Source organism: Salminus brasiliensis, chromosome 10 (genome assembly GCF_030463535.1).
Source record: "Salminus brasiliensis chromosome 10, fSalBra1.hap2, whole genome shotgun sequence".
Classification (NCBI taxonomy): Eukaryota; Metazoa; Chordata; class Actinopteri; order Characiformes; family Bryconidae; genus Salminus; species Salminus brasiliensis.
In genome coordinates this window covers 30102815-30122211 of record NC_132887.1, presented here as the reverse complement: position 1 = coordinate 30122211, position 19397 = coordinate 30102815, and the positions used below count along the sequence as shown (strand labels likewise).

The following is a 19397-nucleotide window of genomic DNA, read 5'->3' as shown; positions in this document are numbered from 1 at the left end:
CAGAGTAGAGAGGTACAGGGCATGAAAATCAGCCTCCGCTGAGAAGGTGAAGTCTCCTTCTGTCCTCAGAGAGTCTCTCGAGCTGCTCGGTTCTGCCTCCTCCTTTCGTCTGCGCGCTCTGGCGCAGCCCGCGCTCCTGGCTCTCGGCACGAAGATAATGTAAGCGGCTCTCCAGGGCTACCGCTATGGGAGGAGTAAAGCAGAGTAGCATCGAAGCCAGCCCCTGTGCTGCAAACATATATAAAAGACGTTGGTAGAGCCCCCTTTCAGCTTAGTGACTGGAATAGCTGGACAGGAGGCATATTCCAAACTAAGGTCTGCAGAGTTTTCTTAATGCTGGTCTGTGAACAAGCAAAACTTTTTGCCCAGTGAGAAAAAAAAGACCAAACTAGGGAAAGATTTGATTATCAAGTGGCTTTATTTTGTGCACTGCTGCTGTTCTAACTCCTGAACTGTAAGACTGCCAGTCAACTGTCAGAACTGGATCAAAAGATGGTGCTGCCAGAACCAGAGTTTGGCTTGAAGGCAAGCAGCATCATAACAGAATGGAGTGGACAGGTTCAACCTGCTCTAATGGTCTCCTTCATCTTCCTCTTCTGCCTGGAGGCCTGCCTGTGGATCCGGAATCTCGCTCACAAGAAGAGGCTGCCGGGGCCCTTTGCCTGGCCACTAGTGGGCAATGCCATGCAGCTGGGCCAAATGCCCCACATCACCTTCTCCAAGTTGGCGAAGAAGTATGGCAATGTCTACCAGATCCGACTGGGCAGCAACGACATAGTGGTGCTGAATGGAGATGCGGCCATTCGACAAGCTCTGATACAGCACAGCAAGGAGTTCGCAGGCAGACCAAACTTCACCTCTTTCCAGCTCATCTCAGGAGGGAAAAGTATAACCTTCAGCAGTTACAGCGAACAGTGGAAGGTGCACAGGAGATTGGCTCAGTCTACCTTGCGGGCTTTCTCGTCAGCAAACAGCGACACCAAGGCGGCGTTCGAACAGCATGTGGTGGCAGAAGCCATGGACATGGTACAGAGTTTCCTCAGACTGAGTGCAGATGGGCGCTATTTCAATCCCTCGCATGAGTTAACGGTCGCCGCTGCTAATGTCATCTGCGCTCTCTGCTTTGGCAAGCGTTACGGGCATGACGACCCAGAGTTCCGGACCCTCCTGGGCAGGGTGGACAAGTTTGGAGAGACGGTGGGTGCCGGGAGCTTGGTGGACGTCATGCCTTGGCTTCAGTCGTTTCCTAATCCAGTGCGCAGCATCTACCAGAACTTCAAGGACCTCAACAATGAGTTCCATGCTTACGTGACAGACAAGGTGGTGCAGCACAGAAACACCTACAACCCTGACGTAACCAGAGACATTAGCGATGCCATCATCAGCGTGATCGAGCATGGAACGGGCAACATGCTGACCAAGGACTTTGTGGAGGGAACGGTAACTGATCTTATTGGAGCAGGGCAGGACACTGTATCCACAGTGATGCAGTGGATGCTGCTGCTGCTGGTGAAGTATCCGGCCCTGCAGGCAGAGCTCCAGGAGCAGATTGACAACGTGGTGGGTCATGACCGACTGCCCTCGATGGAGGACAAGGTCCATCTGGCTTGTGTGGAAGCCTTCATCTACGAAACCATGCGCTACACCAGCTTTGTGCCTGTGACCATCCCCCACTCCACCACCTCAGACGTGACAATCGAGGGCCTCCACATCCCTAAAGACACGGTGGTGTTCATCAACCAGTGGTCCGTCAACCACGACCCGCAGAAGTGGCAAGACCCGCACGTCTTCAACCCGTCAAGGTTCATAGACGAGAAGGGGGCCCTTGATAAGGACCTGACCAACAACGTCATGATCTTCTCCACAGGTAGGAGGAGATGCATTGGCAACCAGATTGCCAAAACCGAGGTCTTCTTGTTCTTGGCCATTCTGCTGCACCAGTGCACCTTTGAGAGTAACCCCTCTCAGACCCTGAGCATGGACTGCTCATATGGGCTAACGCTGAAGCCCACCAACTACACAATCACAGCCAAGCTCCGAGGGAAGCTCCTTGGCCTTGTGTCACCAGCATGAAATGAAGAAGCTAACTTGCCATGCATTTTTACGTCCAAGTTTTCACTCCAGGTCAGCAAAGACTGAAATTTATGAAATATAACAGTGAGTATTAGTAATGCACTGAATGCCCTTGTATATAGATTTACATATTTAATATATGTTTATTCACACCTTTTCTTTGTTACTTTTGTAAATGAACAAAAAAGAACAATGTTTGGGTACATTTATATGAATCGTCTCAATCGTCTGGTGGTCTCAGGAAACTGAGAAACGCTTCACACTATGTGTTTACTCTGTATCTGACGAATATGAACAGGGTTACCTGTCAAATAACTTGTGTGTTTGACAATCATTTTGGATTCCATTTGAGAAGAACTGCTTTCACAGCGTTCAGTATCCTTTTCAGCTTTCTTGTTATAACTGAGCTACTGTATATTAGTGCATTTACCCATCCTTACGTACAACTTGTGGTTTATGAGTACTCTAACTGATATATATCAGGTACCTTTTAAAGTATTAATCATCTGCTTTATAGCTAACACAATCTACTGTACCCTAAAGAAATGAAGGCATAGCTTCAGTGGTCACTTACTACGAGAAGCTGTAGTTATTGAAAATCTAGACTGGTGGTGAGATATTAGTCTCTACACAGCAAGGGGGTGAAAACTGAAAGTGAGGGAAGCAAGTTTAGTGGCTCAAGATTTAGGGTATTAGAGTGCTACAGCTTTCCTCACCTCCAGAAATCATTGCAGCCAGGTTAAGCCGTGCCACACATATTTTTGAAGCGCATGCGTTCAGGAATTGATAACGCTTATTTAAAGCCAAGGAATAACCTTCTTTTTTATGCCCATGCAAGCAGCCATATACATTCTGTATTGTTTGATTTGTTGTTAACTCTTTTAAAAAATAAGCTACTCTTGAAGTGAATGGAATAAAAGTGACATTTTAAACATTTAAGAAGATGCAATGCATCGCTTCTGTTGTGAATCCACTCCTGTGTCATATTCTTTCTTCCTGATGCCTATTCTTTTCCAGGTAATTGGAAAAAGCACTACCGCAAACATGTCAACAGGTTATCAGAACTATAGAGGTGTTGAGTTTATAGGATTGTGCAATCCTGTGCAATTATGTAGCCATTGATTGGTCATTGATCTTCTCAACATCTTATCATAACATCCCCATGCTTATCAAACTCACCATGAGTTCTATTTAGTAAGTCATTTTATTCACATGTAAACACATTGCCCAAAACACATAACTCATCTAAAGACACCCATCATGAATCATTTTAATGGATAGCAACTGCCCTCATTCAGTCCATTGTTTCTTTGAACAGCTTTATTACTACTGGCAACATTTCTGTGTATTCTTTACCACTTAGCTCTTTGGGGGAAGCCACAGTCCCTAAGAACCATATTCTCTCATCATCGTAAGATTATGTAACATTGTCAGTTTGCACTCACAACATCTCACGGTAAATACATGCTGTTTATATATTTATGGGACATATTAAAGTTATTAGCTTGTCTCTTCTCATTGTCTTGATTGTTAAATACTTCAAGGCTTTCACAGGCTGCCTTCTTCATATTTTTCTAACGCTGAGTGAATAGTGGTTTTAAAACGCATGATATTCTCCCAAATATATAATTCTATCTGATAATATATGGAATAATTGTTTAAAAAATAATGGAAAGTTTTATTCTGGCACAGAATGAGTCATTTTAGCTTCTAATGCTAAATGTCTATTTAAATACATTGCAAACAGTATTGATATTAAAAATAATAATAATTGCCTGCACTGAATGAAGCCTCTTGTTTAGCTAATAATAATGATATCTAATACAAAGAAGAATGACACTGAAATATGCTGCAGTAATTTGGACATTTTGGACATATCAGAGAATGTCGAGAATAGGCAAATAAGCGGCATTCCAGATACGCCCATAAGCAGCGCATAAAAATGATCAGTGCTGTTGGTAAGTCTGCTTTGCATTAACACAGCAAACTCAGGGCTGTGAAAATGCCTGTGCCTCACACAGCTCTCGTTCAGACCATATTTCACATTTCACTGTCTATGATTGGAGGAGAGGTGCCGATTACAATCTGCATGGCAAATCCCTCCCACAGCAGAAGGTGATATAAGAGACCGGGACAAGGCTGAAATCAACACTACTCTGTTTTGGTGATTTCTCTACAGACCCTCCGGTTTCATAAAGCTCCAACCCCGATCTGTCCGCAACACACAGCTGGGGAGAGTGAGAGCGCAAGAGAGAGGGGGTGGAGAAAAGCGAGTGAGGAGGTTCTTTCATTTTTTTCATGATGTGTTTTCATCATAAACTTCTAGAAACAAATGACTGGAACCATGTTGTGTAGAATTTTAACACGAGCAAATTTGTAGGACCCTCCACCATAATTCTTCACAACTTCACTTGTTGGTTTGTTAACAGAATCTTCTCTAAGAGCAATCATGGATCAGTTAGAGGGAGAGTCTGGTTTAAAGGGAAGTAAATGGAGTGGAGAGGTTCTTCTTCCTGTGTCTGGAGGTTTGTCGATGGATCTGGAATGCCACCTTCAGGAGGAAGCTGCCTGGACCTTTTGCCTGGCCAGTGGTGGGCAATGCCATGCAGCTGGGCAAAATGCCCCGCATCACCTTCTCAGAGATGGCAAAGAAATACGGTAATGTCTTCCAGATTCGACTGGGTAGCACAGACATACTTGTCCTCAATGGGGACGCGGCTATTCGCGAAACATTGCTACAACACAGTGCTGAATTTGCAGGCAGGCCCAAATTTCCATCATTTAGGTCAGTCTCTGGTGGAATTAGCATGACGTTCAGCAGTTACAGTACACAATGGAAGACGCACCGAAAGATGGCCCAGGTTGCTATTCGAGCTTTCACTACAGCAAACACCCAAACTAAGAAATCTTTTGAGAGTCACATTGTAGCAGAGGCTTTGGATCTGATTCAAGCATTCATAAGACTAAGCAGTGAGGGACAGCATTTCAATCCCTCGCATGAGTTAAGAATCGCTGCAGCCAACATTGTTTGCGCACTCTGCTTTGGGAAACGATACGGACGTGACGACCAAGAGTTCAGGACCCTGCTGGGGAGGGTGGACAAATTTAGCGAGACTGTGGGCGCTGGAAGCTTGGTGGACGTCATGCCTTGGCTTCAGTCTTTCCCCAACCCGGTGCGGACCATCTTCCAAACCTTCAAAGCTTTAAATCAAGGGTACTTTAACTTTGTGAAAGACAAAGTCAAAGAGCGCAAGGAGACGTATAACCCAGAGTTCACAAGAGACATGAGCGATTATTACAGCCATTATTACAGCAGTAGATCATGCAGATGAGGACACAGGCTTGACAGGGGCATATGTCGAAAGCACTGTGGCTGATATCATTGGTGCAGGCATAGATACAGTCTCTACTGGTCTATACTGGATGTTTCTTCTTTTGGTCAAATATCCAGAAATACAGATGAAGCTCCAGAAGCAGATTGGCGAAGTCGTGGGTCGTGACCGACTGCCCTCAATGGAGGACAAGATCAACCTATCTTATCTGGAAGCCTTCTTCTATGAGACCATGCGCTACACCAGCTTTGTGCCCATGACCATTCCCCACTCCACCACCTCTGACGTGATCATTGAGGGCCTTTACATCCCCAAAGACACAGTGGTGTTCATCAACCAGTGGTCCATCAACCACGACCCCCACAAGTGGCAAGATCCACACATCTTCAACCCATCAAGGTTCCTAGATAAAAATGGTGTCCTCAACAAGGATCTGAGCAGCAGTGTGGTGATATTTTCTTTTGGGAAGAGAAGGTGCATTGGTAATTAAATAGCAAAAGTGGAAGTGTTCCTGATGGCTGCGATCTTGCTGCATCAGTTGACTTTTCTGAGTGTTCAGGATTTGAGTTTAGACTGTTCATATGGGCTAACACTGAAGCCTCATAACTATGAAATTGCTGTTAAACCCAGGGGAGAATTACTTAATGTGTACTTAAAGTCATAAATGTGTATAATCTCATTCCAGTCTTGGTCCTGCTAGGCCTTTTAAGAGATCTTGGAAAATTCCCATTGCAACTGACTGCTCACAGTGGCACAGTCTGTTTCTCTACGCACATTTTATTCAACAAAAGAAAGCAATTTATATAATTTATTCCGTAATAGCCTTAAATGTTCAACAATACATCAGAGAATTTTGCAATTGAACGTCCAAGAAGCCATACAAAGAGCATGGAAAGTAGTTTTTTACGCAAATTTGTTAGAAAATGATGGTGATACTTTCCAAAACTTTGAAGTGGAAACCATAAACCATAGCATATAATAAAACTAAACTACATATTGTTGAATATACTTAGGCCTTTGACTTCATTGCACCACATTTCCATTATATTGGTCAGCAAATAGACATTAAATAAGACATTGTTGTTTTATCTTGTCTAAGAATAGACTTGGAATATTCTTAGAACTGTGTTAACAATATGGCTGCAGACCATTTAGCAGATCTTTTGTATTTGAAGACTCCCATGGATGCAATTTGCAGTAATCTTGCAATTATAGTTTAAACTTATTATTGACTTGAAAATTGCATTTAATGTTTATTTTTCGTTAATGTTACTTTTGTTTCATGTTCTTTTCTTAATACGTAGTCTATATATACATACTGCAACATTCATTGCATTGTTTCTGTATCATTTAAAATACTTGATGATGACTTTACTGAATCAGAATTGCATCCAGAAAAGGCAGTACTGGTCCAGAATATGCACTGGTCCATCTTAAGATATACAGCTCAACACCACAGTAAGTAGTATACTATAGTCATTGCTACACCCATTGTGATACATGGTACAGTATAAGGTTGTTTAGGTTAAACAAAGGTGCTTTGGGTTTTACAGATCCACAGGGTTGAAAAAGATGCATTCAGAAATGTTATTTTTTACATGTTTAAGAGACTACTTTTAGAATATTTACTATTAAATAAAAGCATCCAATGTTTAAAAGAAAAAAATATAAATGCATGTGGTTCCTCAGGACTGCTTCTTTGCAAACGCTAAATTTACTGATAAAGCATGAGTACACTGATAAATCTCTGCAGGGTCCAGTTTCCCAAAAACATCTTAATGTTTAAAACATCTTAACTGATAGAGTTAGCATGAGTAGACTAGTTTATCATCACTGTGCTGATCAGTTATTTATCTCAGTGTTACTGAACTCTACTAAAGCATGAGTAGACTGATAAATCACTGTGCTGATCAGTTATTTATCTCAGTGTTAATGAGCTCTACTAAAGCCTGAGTAGACTGATAAATCACTGTGCTGATCAGTTATTTATCTCAGTGTTACTGAACTCTTCTAAAGCATGAGTAGACTGATAAATCGCGGTCACTGTAAAATGTTTTACTTGTATATAACCCATTATTTACTAAAGAACCGTTGTCAAATTTTGTTTCTTTCATTTTTCAAGCTTTTCTTGAACATTTGTATTTGACATATCCCCTGACTGTTACCAATGCCATGAAAGCAGCACTTGCCCATAAGTGCTAAGTACAGTCAATTATCACATAAAGCTTAGTCTTATAATTATCACATAGTTGAGTATTCTTATTCCCAAGCCATACTAATAGGGTAGAGTTCATCATATGTGGTCCCTGACATGCTGTCAAATACTCATCAGCATTCATGTACATGAATCCTACATGTACTTACTAAGCTGATATTTCCACATCCCCCTCACTGCCCACCCCAACACACACACACAGAGAAAGGAGCAGTGAGGTGAGACTCTGAGGGAGTCTTGTTTTCACACCAGCTAACTTAGAACAGGCCACACGCTGTTATTCCCTCTATTTCTCTTCCTTTTCTCACACTGCAGCACCGGGGTTGGAAGATGATACTGGCCATACAGATAGTGGCTTTGGGTTGTGCACACAGCCAGCCTTTCAAAAACCTCCTTCCAAAAGCAGACATCCTTTCTGCCAGCCCCTTTCTGACTTTACAGTGCTCCTGTGCTGTGTTTGGATATGTTTTTAGAACAACAAATACACTTTCTTTTATTCATATTTGTATGTATGCAATTTAATATGTGTCAGTCTGTTTATTGATTGTCGCTGTCGTATCTAATTTTTATGTCTTCATTGTGCTCCCGGTTTGTATTAATCATGCAAAGCTGATGTGCTGGATCTGGCCAAAATAAACAGATCAGATATCAGGCAGATGCAGTAGTGGACAAAGTACAGAAATCTTATACACAGAGCAACCAGTTATCTACTTTAATTTGAAATGAGAGAGAACTAAAGTACAAACAGCACCTGCTTTGAAATGTACTTAAGTTTGGATACTCCTGATCAAACTGCATGTTTTGTGGATTTTCTAAGTGATATTTATAATTTAAGGTAAAGGTAAAGGTGCACGTATTTGAAATGTGTCCTCCGCATTTAACCCATCTGGTAGTGAACACACACTCACACACAAACATGTGTTAGGGGCAGTGAGTACACACACACACCCAGAGCGGTGGGCAGCCAACTCCAGCGCCCGAGGAACAGAGAGGGTAAAGGGCCTTGCTCAAGGGCCCAACAGTGGCAGCTTGCCGAGCCCGGGAATCGAACCCACAACCCTGTTATCGATATGAGCCACCACTGCCCCCGCAGTTTAGATGAACAAATAATCTACATAAACCTAAATATAAATATAACCGGGCGGATTCTAGTGCACAAATTGTATTTGTAACATATAAAATGTGCCATAACCTTTGTAAATATTTTGCTTTACTGTTTTATTGCGCATCAAAGTGTTCAGAAATGGGTTCTCTGTAGGGCAGAGCTTTTTTATATATATTTTATTAATATTTTAAAAGAAATCCCAATTTAACCAGAGGTGTCTAAGCTTTTGCTGTCCCTGACTTCCGCCACACAAGTCTTTACCAAGGGTTTCTCTACTTTCACTTAAGTAAAGGATTTTAAAACTCTGTTGACCACTAGGCAAGAGTGCCCAGTCTATATTCTATGCTGTTTCTTAGTGACTGTAAAATTAGTTGGAAAAGTAGTGATTGCTGAATACTGCCAATACAACAAGATCTCACAAAATTTGCACATCTACCACTAAAGCTTTGGATACACAACATGACTTTTAAAGTCATAGTAGATTATAAAGGAAGCTAGGTATCTCTCACATCCTGACTTTTGTTTTTTATTGCAAATAAAATTGCCCATCCCAAATGACTAGGGATCATCCACTACACAACTTCATCCTGTTGCTGAACGAGACCGAATATGGCCCAAAACATGCGTGCCCCGGGTTACCTAGGAGACTGCCGCACCACCATTTGCGTTGATCCAAAATGCCAAAAAATGCCTTCCGGTGAGGTTGTGGGTGGGAGGACTGAGTAAGCATGGTCTGTACAGCCTGCACAGGGAGTTGGAGGTGGAAGAGACACTGCACTTTTTGGAGGCCACCCTACATACCAAGCAGTTGTAGGCATCTTACACATATTTACATTCCACCACGAATCGTAGTAGTAGCAGTATCGGACATGTACAAGCACCAGAATGTAGATGATGCATCGTTTAAGTTGGAACGTAGAATTAAAATAAACTGCCTAATAAATGCTTAAAAAGTGTTCAGTTTTTATTGGCTATTGATGGGTACCATTAAGGCTGAGTTGCACCCCTCCTACTCGGTTTTCTTTTCAACTGTCCACTGTAACTAATGAAACATCTGCAGATTAGAGCCAACCAGCACAGATTCATACAGGCAATTATGGCTAAAATCAGAGTAAAAATCGAGTAGTGTGACTGAAATTCGTAACAATCGTACATGTTTCACAAAGAGCTCCTGTCGAATATTGCATACATATTTCATAACTCACAAGAATCTCTCGTCCACTGGTGGTACTCTCTTGTCAAATATATACATCTCTGACATATAAAGTACAACTGGAAGTAGCGAAAATAGTGGTGCCACAGCGTTCTGCTTTTCTCCATTATGAAACAAATGAAACAAAATTAAAGAAAACTCCTGAAGAAACGGTAGGAATTTCACATTCTACTATGGTTAAGATTAGAGTAAGTGTAAAAGTAAAGATCAGGTTAAGTTTAGGCTATGGTTAAGGTTAGGTTTAGGTGTAGTAGGTTAAGTTAATGTTTAGGTTTAGGTAGTAAACTTTCATTGGTTGCTTTGTAACATTCTCTGCTCAAATTGCTTGATTTCTGTGTGTTTGGGTTGTGTTACCATTTTGTGCATATGTACGAGAGTCGAACTATATTTACTACCCGTTGTATGAATCCTGAAATGGTCTTTTAGTCACATATGTACAAACTTCTCTTGAGACCAGGCTGGTAGTCGAGCACATTCTACAGCATTACATAAATACAGTAGCTACACTTGACACAATCGTCAAATCAGCTAATTAACACCTACAACCTGACTGCCAGAAAGCTTCAGCATATTCAAGTTATGCTAGAGATAAAATTTGAATTCTGCCACTACGTATATATTTATGTTTATTTATGTTACTTTTTCCAGTTTACTTGGTTGCTTTTGGTGTCTTGTATAACAATTAATAGACTACTCTAACCCTCTATGCTCTCTGGCCTGGCTGTAGTGATACTCCCTGTATATCACTGACCAAAAAAACAAAAAAAAATCACAGGTTACACCATCAATTTCCTATTTCTACCTCCAACATAGATCCTCCTCCAGGTGCATTAGAGCATCGTACTGGCAGTCAGTCAGAGGAGGACATCACACAGATCTTAAGTTATACAAACAAAACGGTGAGTGTCTCTGACTGGAAGGAGACTCGGAAAAAGGGAGGAGTGATACACTTTTGGCCCTTGGAGACATTAGTTTCTGACAGAGACTATCCACTAGAGGAAGACTCCTCCCACCCTTGTCCCACTCTTCACACGCGAACCACTAATGTGGCGCTTGGTGTCTGCATGCGGCTGCCTGGGCCTGGGACTCATTTTAGCATTATTACTCACAATCTAGTACCCGCCGCAGTTCTACTCTGATGATCACTATGTACACTGTGGACTCTCAGAAGCTCTGGCTAACAGAAAGACATGTGAGAAAATGAAGAAAAAAAAAAAAAGAAAAAAAGAAAATGGTCTCCAAGCTGGGAGATAAACAATAGCAAACAAATAGACTTGCGTATTTAGTCCTGACAAGGAGACAACTGAAACCACATGCCAAGAAGGGGAGGATAGCATGCATGCTTCTGTCCTGAAAGCCGATCCACCATTGAATCATCTCGCAGCAAGGCTCGTAGCAACATTAGCGAGCCAACAACTGTACTTCCACACGATCCCCTCTCGCTGAACATCTGCTCTGGACCTAAGCCAGGGTCGGGCGTACAAATTAATCTGTAAATTAACCGATTAGTAATTACACACCTCATTATCGCTCCGCATTTGGAAAGTGTTAGCTGACCAAGAATTTGTTGGTTACTGCTTCAATTTGAAGAGCTCAGTGGCAGCCGGGTAGAATGAACAGCTTGCCAATAGCACACAAAAGGATTTCTGTGTACAAACCAGGGACAGTTTCAAGAACTTTGAAGTCACGCTGGCAAAGCAGCCAAGGATAAATAAAGAATGAGGTAAAGGAATCTCCAGTAAAACCTCCAGTAAAACAAACACATCTGTCCAGAACATTTTGATTGCTTTTGTGTGGTAATTAAAGATGTCCTGAACCACCTTCTTGTCCCCCATTCCAATCCACGCACCTTCATTTTGAGGGTCAAAAAATGCTAACCAGATATTAGAATTTTATAGATAACACAGCCACACAATCTTAGAGATATACTATACAACAAGACATTTTAGACATTATGTTTTTTGGTCTATTTTTGTAAAATGACTGTAAAATTATTTGTTCTGTTCCAGTCTAACTGATCTCCCATTCCTTGATAATTTGGCTTCTAGTAACTTTAAATAATGGTAAACACTTGTTCAGTGGCTCTTCATTTTAATTAGTTACAAAAATAATAATTTTGTAGAATAAGTAAGTAAAATACTTTTTTATAGTGCAACACATATAAATACATTATACTTTCATTTTTCTAAATTTAATTTTTAGTTTTTTTTATTCATTTTTATAAACTCCTGGATTTGAATGTGCTGTTAAACACTGATTTTAAGTATCGTGTGGCAGAATTTTGAATTTCTTTGATACAAATGTGGTTTTAAAAGCATGTCACTTGTATTGGGCAAAGTAGCTGCACACTTTACTAACTTATGCTTAAATGAAGCGTGGCTGCATACTGTTGTTGTCCTGCAAAAACCTATATAAGTATATATAGATACAGGCTCCTTATACAGGAAAAAAAAACTTCTTAACTTGTAATGGAAGTGAATGTAAAAAGAATATTAAGTCCAGCTACTAGATTCTAATTACTCCAAAAACTGAAAACCGACAAAAATAATTTTTCATCTTCGTTTTCATCTTTAAAATAGTTTGTACTTTTTTGTGTATTTAAAATGTAGATTGTACTGTAAAATATGAGTAGCATATTCATTGTTAAACATACAGACTAAAGAACATCAGGGAGATGTTATGCAAACTAACACCTTTAAGATCCTTCGAAAACCCACTGGTCACTCCATCTATAGAAGCCTTGGTGTAGTCATGGATGATGAGCTATCGTTCTCAAGTCATGTTGCTAATTTGACTCGGTCATGCAGATTTCTCCTTTACAACATCCAGAGAATTAAACTTTTCTTCTCTAGAGAGTTGCCCAGGTGCTCGTTCAGTCTCTCGTCACTTAAAGACTTGATTATTACAACTCCCTTCTGGCTGGTCTCCCTTTACGCACCATCAGGCCCCTGCAACTCATCCAGAATGCAGCGGCACAGGTCGTCTTCAACGTTTCTAAAATCAGCCATGTCACTCCACTGCTACTGTGTTCTCTTCACTGGCTTCCTGTAGCTGCTTCCTGCATCAGATTCAAAACCCTGATGCTGGCCTGCAAAGCCAAGACTGGACCAGCACCTCCGTACGTGATGGCAATGGTCAAAAGCTGATTAGTACCAAAAGCCCTTCCAGCTTCAAGTATGGCTTGGCTCGACCCGCCATCCCTCAAAACCCATAGAAGACAAGCGTCCAGGCTTTTTTCTGTCCTGGCACCAAAGTGGTGGAATGAACTTCCCCTGGGTGTCCGAACAGCAGAGTCGCTCGCTGTCTTCAAACACAGACTGAAGACCCACCTCTTCCAGGAGTCCTTGTAGTAGAGTGGTTACCTTATTGGCTTGTGTTTAGTAGTGCCTAAACTTAGAGGTATCTTTGAATTTTTAGCCTATTCAAGCTAGCTGAGGTTCTTTATTCTTGAGTAAACAGTGAAGCACTTTTGTAAGTCGCTCTGGATAAGAGTGTCTGCTAAATGCTGTAAATGTGAATGTAACACCACGCTACCAAACAATGCTCCAAGTTAGTACCCAAACGCATGTGAAATTCACAAAGACTTCGATTAAAGTAAACCCAGTTTCCCCTAAACACACCAATCAGGTCCATCAGGTCCATCAGATCCTTCACCCGCTAAATATCTTGGTACACCAAGAACGTAACTGAACACGACCCAGCATGACAGCACAACTCATTTGAAACCTAACTCAATTGAATTTATTTCCAAGTAGTTCCGTGAGGATTTCTCGGTTGCTCTGGTCAACCGAAAAATGTTTTTCCACTCTCTGAAACCCCCAGTGGAATTAAGTCATGATCGTAAACGTTGCACAGAACCTACCATACTATTCCAACTGTCAATACAATTACAGCAACAGCACTTTCTGCATGAATTTTCTCATTACGGTTGTTTATGTTGACCGTGCAGGAGAACAATACTGTGCATTTTTCAAAAATGGCCGTAAATGAATTGAAAGCAAATACAAACCACAACTCTTCTTATTTGCTAGTGCGACACGGCTTGATTACAACACGTGTTTGCTTGAAACTGATCTCATTTTAACCACAGGCTTGTTGCAGACATATGAAAAGTCACCCACTTGAGTGTTTGTCATTTTGTTTGGCTAAGTAACCAGACTGAATAAGATGAAATAGTGCGTCTGCTGTATATTCTGACCTTAAAGTCCCCTTAATATCTTAAAAAATGTCAAATCTAGCAAGTGTGCCTTTCAGATTGTTCTAATAATCCCACCTTTAACTGACATGAGATGTATAATTTTGGGCCAGCCTGGTGTGACTTAAATTAACCCAATTAATAGTCATGGGAATGTACATTGCTCACCAAAATATGGTTACCAGATAATTGATTAAGTTGAAGGCAACTGAAGCTGACGTACAGTATTTTCAGTGTTAAGCAAAGACATATTTTCTAGGTTCTTCAAAGCTATACTAGACATCTCATTAATGTGGCCTTATTTCCTTAGCATGTCTTAGCATGTGTTCCACATATACCTTTCTATAAGCCTACCTGCAAGTTGTGGATTCCTAACTTGTTTATTTAAGACATGACAAGAAATAAATACACCGATCGGCCATAACATTAGTACCATGAGAAATGAAAAACATTGATTATCTTCATCTAGAGTAGCCTCCATCAAGGGGTGAGCGATATTCGGCTGCAGGTGAACAGTCAGTTCTTGAAGGTGATGATGTGCTGAAAGCAAGAACAATGAGCAAGCACAAGGATCTGAGCCACTCTAACAAGATCAAATTTTGAAGGCTAGACAACTGAATCAGAACATCTCCAAAACATCAGGCAGATCTTGTGAGTTTTTTTTTGGTATGTAGTGGTCAGTACCCAACAAAAGTGGACAAAAAAGGGCAACCACTGAAGGATCATGGGCACCTAAGGCCTATGATGAGATCCTCAGAGACCTCACTACACAACTTACAGGACTACAGGATCTGTTACTAATGCCTTGGTGCCAGATACCACAGGACCTTCAGAGGTCTTATGGAGTGCATGCCTCTAATGGTCAGATCTGTTGCGGTGGCTCACGGTTGATACTGGGTTCGAGACCTGGGCTCGGCAAGCTGCCTCTGTTGGGCCCTTGAGCAAGGCCCTTCACCCTCTCTGCTCCCCTGGCTCTGGAGTTGGCTGTCCACCGCTCTGGGTGTGTGTGTGTGAGTTCACTACCACAAATGGGTAAAATGCGGAGGACGCATTTTTTCTGTACATAGTACAGTGACAAATACGTGCACTTTTACCTTTTACCTTACATACTCAGTACTAATGTTATGGCTGATTGGTGTCTGTGTCTACTTTTGTATATTATCTCATGGAAAATGTATGTTCATGTCTGGCCAGATTCTGGAGATATGACTAGAAATTCGTACCAAAATGCTTGCATTACACACCTACTTGTTCCTTGTTTAAAGAACTTGTCATTGTGCTACTGCTGATGTTAAGCAGCAAAGCAGAAACCAGATTTAAACATAATATTTACACAAAGTTTGTGATCTTCATGTGTGCTATTACTTTTTTAGATGGACTTGATTACTCTGATAAGCTTTGTACCTTTTAGTTCACATTAATACAGCTATTTACTTGTGTTCCAAACCGGAGGAGTCAAACGCAGGAGGTCCTGGAGGCACATTTCTGCAGATATCAATGTATGCCTTATTCTAACACTCAGTATTTAACTCACAAAGGCCTTTTTTAGCTGTTGAATTGTAACCAGTGTGTTTAACGGGCTAGCACTGGAATACAAAAGCTCCTCTCCAGTGCCTCATGCACATTCTGGACTAGGCTGGACCAGCATATCACTGCTTACTGATGTAAGTCTACATTAAAAATTACATTAAAATTTACATTTGCCATATCATCACTCTTTCTGCCATTAAAAAGGTTTGTACTGCGCAGTCCTGTAGGACAAATCACTTGAGTTCTTCAATCTCACAGACATGAAGGCTGCATTTCTTGGCTGCACTTCATACAGACATTGTAGAGGCAGATGTAACTGGATGGCTTTAAAATGCTATTAACTGCCGGCAGCTAAAAACTACTAAACAACTGCTTACATTACAAGATACAGATAATTGCAGGCTAATATACACTGATTAACCATAACATGAGCAGACCTGTAGTCCACCCTGTACTTCAATAGGCAGGACCCCACAGGACCACCACAGAGCAGGTATTATTTGGGTGGTGGGTCATTCACAGCACTGCAGTGACCCTGACGTGGTGGTGGTGTGTTAGTGTATGTTATGCTGGCACGAGTGGATCATACACTGCAGTGCTGCTGGAGTGTTTAAACACCTCAGAGCCACTGCTGGACTGAAAATAGTCCACCAATCAGAAATACCCAGCCAAAAGAATCCTGTGGACAGCGTCCAGTGGGCTGGACCACTGATGATGGACTAGAGTGTGATCAAGACAAACTGTGCAGCAACAGATGAGCTTCTGTCTCTGACATAACACCTTACATATACAGGATAGGTAGGGGTGCCAAATAGAGTGGACTGTGAGTGGACACAGTGTTTAAAAACTCCAGCAGCACTGCTGTATCTAATCCACTTGTACCCATGCAACAAGGGGGGTATTAATCGCGAGCCATGAAATTTCTTATGGTGGCACCATTAATGCCAGAAGAAAAGAAGCCTAAATTCTAAAGTTATCATTTTTTTCAAATAAATATGTCATAAAAACCTAACTGTAGGAGGAATTAAGGGTATGTGTGTGTGTATGTGTGAAAGTTTAAGGCTACTTTGTTAGAGCATGTAGATGTGTTTCAGGTGATTCTGGGCGATAAAATGGAGTTGATATCACTAGCACTGCTGTTGTCCCTACGCTCATCTATTCCCAGCCCCACACAAATGCACACATCTTACTTTAATTACATACATGATATGCATTAAATGCACCCAGCAAGCCAAATAAGTTTCAGCACCATCACAGGTCACTCCGGGTGGCTGGGTATTCATTATGTGAAAAGATTGATATGTGAAAATGCTCTGCAAAAATAACAAACCAACTTTGAGTAGACAACATTTCCAGTCTCAGTCTTTCTCAGCCATGCCTTAGAACCCCCTGAGCTGCTGTAATCATATATGTAAAGAGATTACATAACAGAACATTGCTGCCAAGCAGTCCAAGGAAGTCTCTGAGAAGGCCAGGTTGAGCATCTGCAGATGAACACAACAAGCCAAACAACCTGGACCTTCACACATCAGACATTTCTGAAGGTGCAGTTATCACATGCTTCCAAAGCACCTGTTTATACATTCGTCATTCTTTGGATCCACAACATGGTGGACATGCCAGAAGCACGTGCTAAAGGCCAGAGTATTTGGACCGGAGTTTTCTGCCCATTTAGTCAAATTTCCAGATTTGCCATTTAATATCATTTAATAAATTAAACCAAGTGATTAATATAATGCTTGCATCAAATGTTTGCAAGTAAACTTTAATGTATTTTTGACATATTTTAAATAAGTCCATACATTTGTTACATAGATGTTTTGGCCTACATCCACTATATAACCCACACTGCTCAGACCCAAAGGCATCGAATGCTATAATTGTGTAAATAAATGGCAGAAAAACATATGGCCACTGAGGTTTGTCTGTGGAGCTGGGCGGACACACACAAGCTCTGAAACCAGACAAAACAATAACCAAACCGAGCACACAAGATAGGAGTTATGTAAGTCGAACTGACGGGCCACTGCTTCTAATTACCCACTTTCAGCCATCCTCACAATTCCCTGAGAAAGAAAGGCTACTTTATATAAGGCATTACGGTCAAACCATAAATAATGTGTTCAGTCTGGAAAACGTGTTGATAAAACCGAGATTCAGGGAAAGCTCGTGATTCTGTTTTCAATATGTCATTTATTTATTTATTTATTTATTTATTTATTTTATTTATTTATTTTTACTTTTCTGATGAGCGCTACAGGTCCAATGAATAATTCAACAAAATGAGGCCTCATGAATATTTATGGCATGCCAATGGGATTGGTACCTGTGCAGTGAGTTCACTTGCTTGTCATGCTGTGCTCATGACTAATTCATTTCTCATTAGCTTTGTGGCAGCACATTGCGCATCAGCAGGCCACCATGCAAAGAGACAAGCAGGTGAGAGAGGTCAGCCGGGGCAAACACATGCACGGTCTGTTAATATGCTAAAAGTACATGCTGTCCATTTTAGTGGGGGGTGGTAGTGTTAAATAAAAAAGCACAGGGGTTGCATGACTTCAAAGGGGTTTGATAGGTTCTCAAAGCAACTTTGTTCTTTCAGGAGGATGATCATAACATTAACACCACTAACAGGTAACATAATTAATTAATGAAATGAATCAAATAGCTTTGATTATCTCATTAGAGTGGCACCTGACAAGGGGTGGGGTAAATAAATCGGCAGATCAACAGACAGACAGATAAATAGATAAATAGAGATAGATAGATAGATAGTTAGATGGACAGACAGACAGGTAAAATAACAATCTAGCATCTACCAGAAGTGCAAATAGTACAAATATGCAATGAGATAAGAAATATAAATAGATATCGATAAAAAATTGTACATCTAACAAGTAACAAATCAGCCATAACATTAATACCGATTAAGTGAACTGAATATCTTCATCTGCAGTGGCATCTGTCAAGGGGTGGGACATATTAGGCAGCAAGTGAAGAGTCAGTTCTTGAAGGTGAGATTAAAAATGGGCAAGTATAAGAATCTCAGCCACTTTGAAGGGCCAAATTGTGATGGTTAGATGACTGAGTCAGAACATCTCCCAAACTTCAGGCATCAGGTCTTTTTCTGGGGTTTTTTTCTGGTCAAAAGTGCTCAAAGCAAGGACAACCGGTGAACAGACGAACAGACGAACTGATCCGACCTATCCCACCTAACTTACAGGATCTGCTGCTAACGTCATGATGTCAGTAACACAGGGCACCTTTAGCGGTATCATGGAGTCCATGCATCAGATCTGTAGTGGCGGAACAAGGTGGACATGGACAGATGGATGGATCGAAAGAAGGAAGGAAGGAACCTTTGCATACACACTTATTTTCTTCTCGTCGTTTAGAGTCATTTGCAATAACCTGTAAATAATAGTTATTGCTTTTTTAATTCTTATTTATATTGTGTATATATTGCAAATTATTTATCTACATTTTTTGTAACTGAGTGTCTTGCTATCCCTTTCTGCTGTGACACTGAGAATTTCCCCACTGCGGAACTAATAAAGGATTATCTTATCTTATCTTATCTTAACCCATAGTTTTATTGATGCTTATTAACTTGAAGGAGACCTGCACTAAATAAAGCTTAGTTGTCCCACATTTCAAGGTAATTCACCCTACCTAACAAAAGTGGTGAACCGGTGACTGGGTCATGGGAACCCTTGTCCGCTTAGATCCCTCCG

At 41.1% G+C, this 19397-nt stretch overlaps 1 protein-coding gene and 1 pseudogene across 1 annotated transcript; both read left to right on the top strand.

Moving 5' to 3' along the window:
- The first annotated feature begins 260 nt into the window (after positions 1-260).
- LOC140564371 (cytochrome P450 1B1 pseudogene) lies at positions 261-3015 on the top strand (annotated as a pseudogene).
- A 1420-nt stretch (positions 3016-4435) lies between these two features.
- On the top strand, positions 4436-6034 carry LOC140564372 (cytochrome P450 1B1-like). The gene is given in 2 exon segments (XM_072689770.1): positions 4436-5372; positions 5374-6034. Coding segments are annotated over 2 exon segments (1218 nt in total). The 5' UTR covers positions 4436-4676; the 3' UTR covers positions 5896-6034.
- Positions 6035-19397: the final 13363 nt, after the last annotated feature.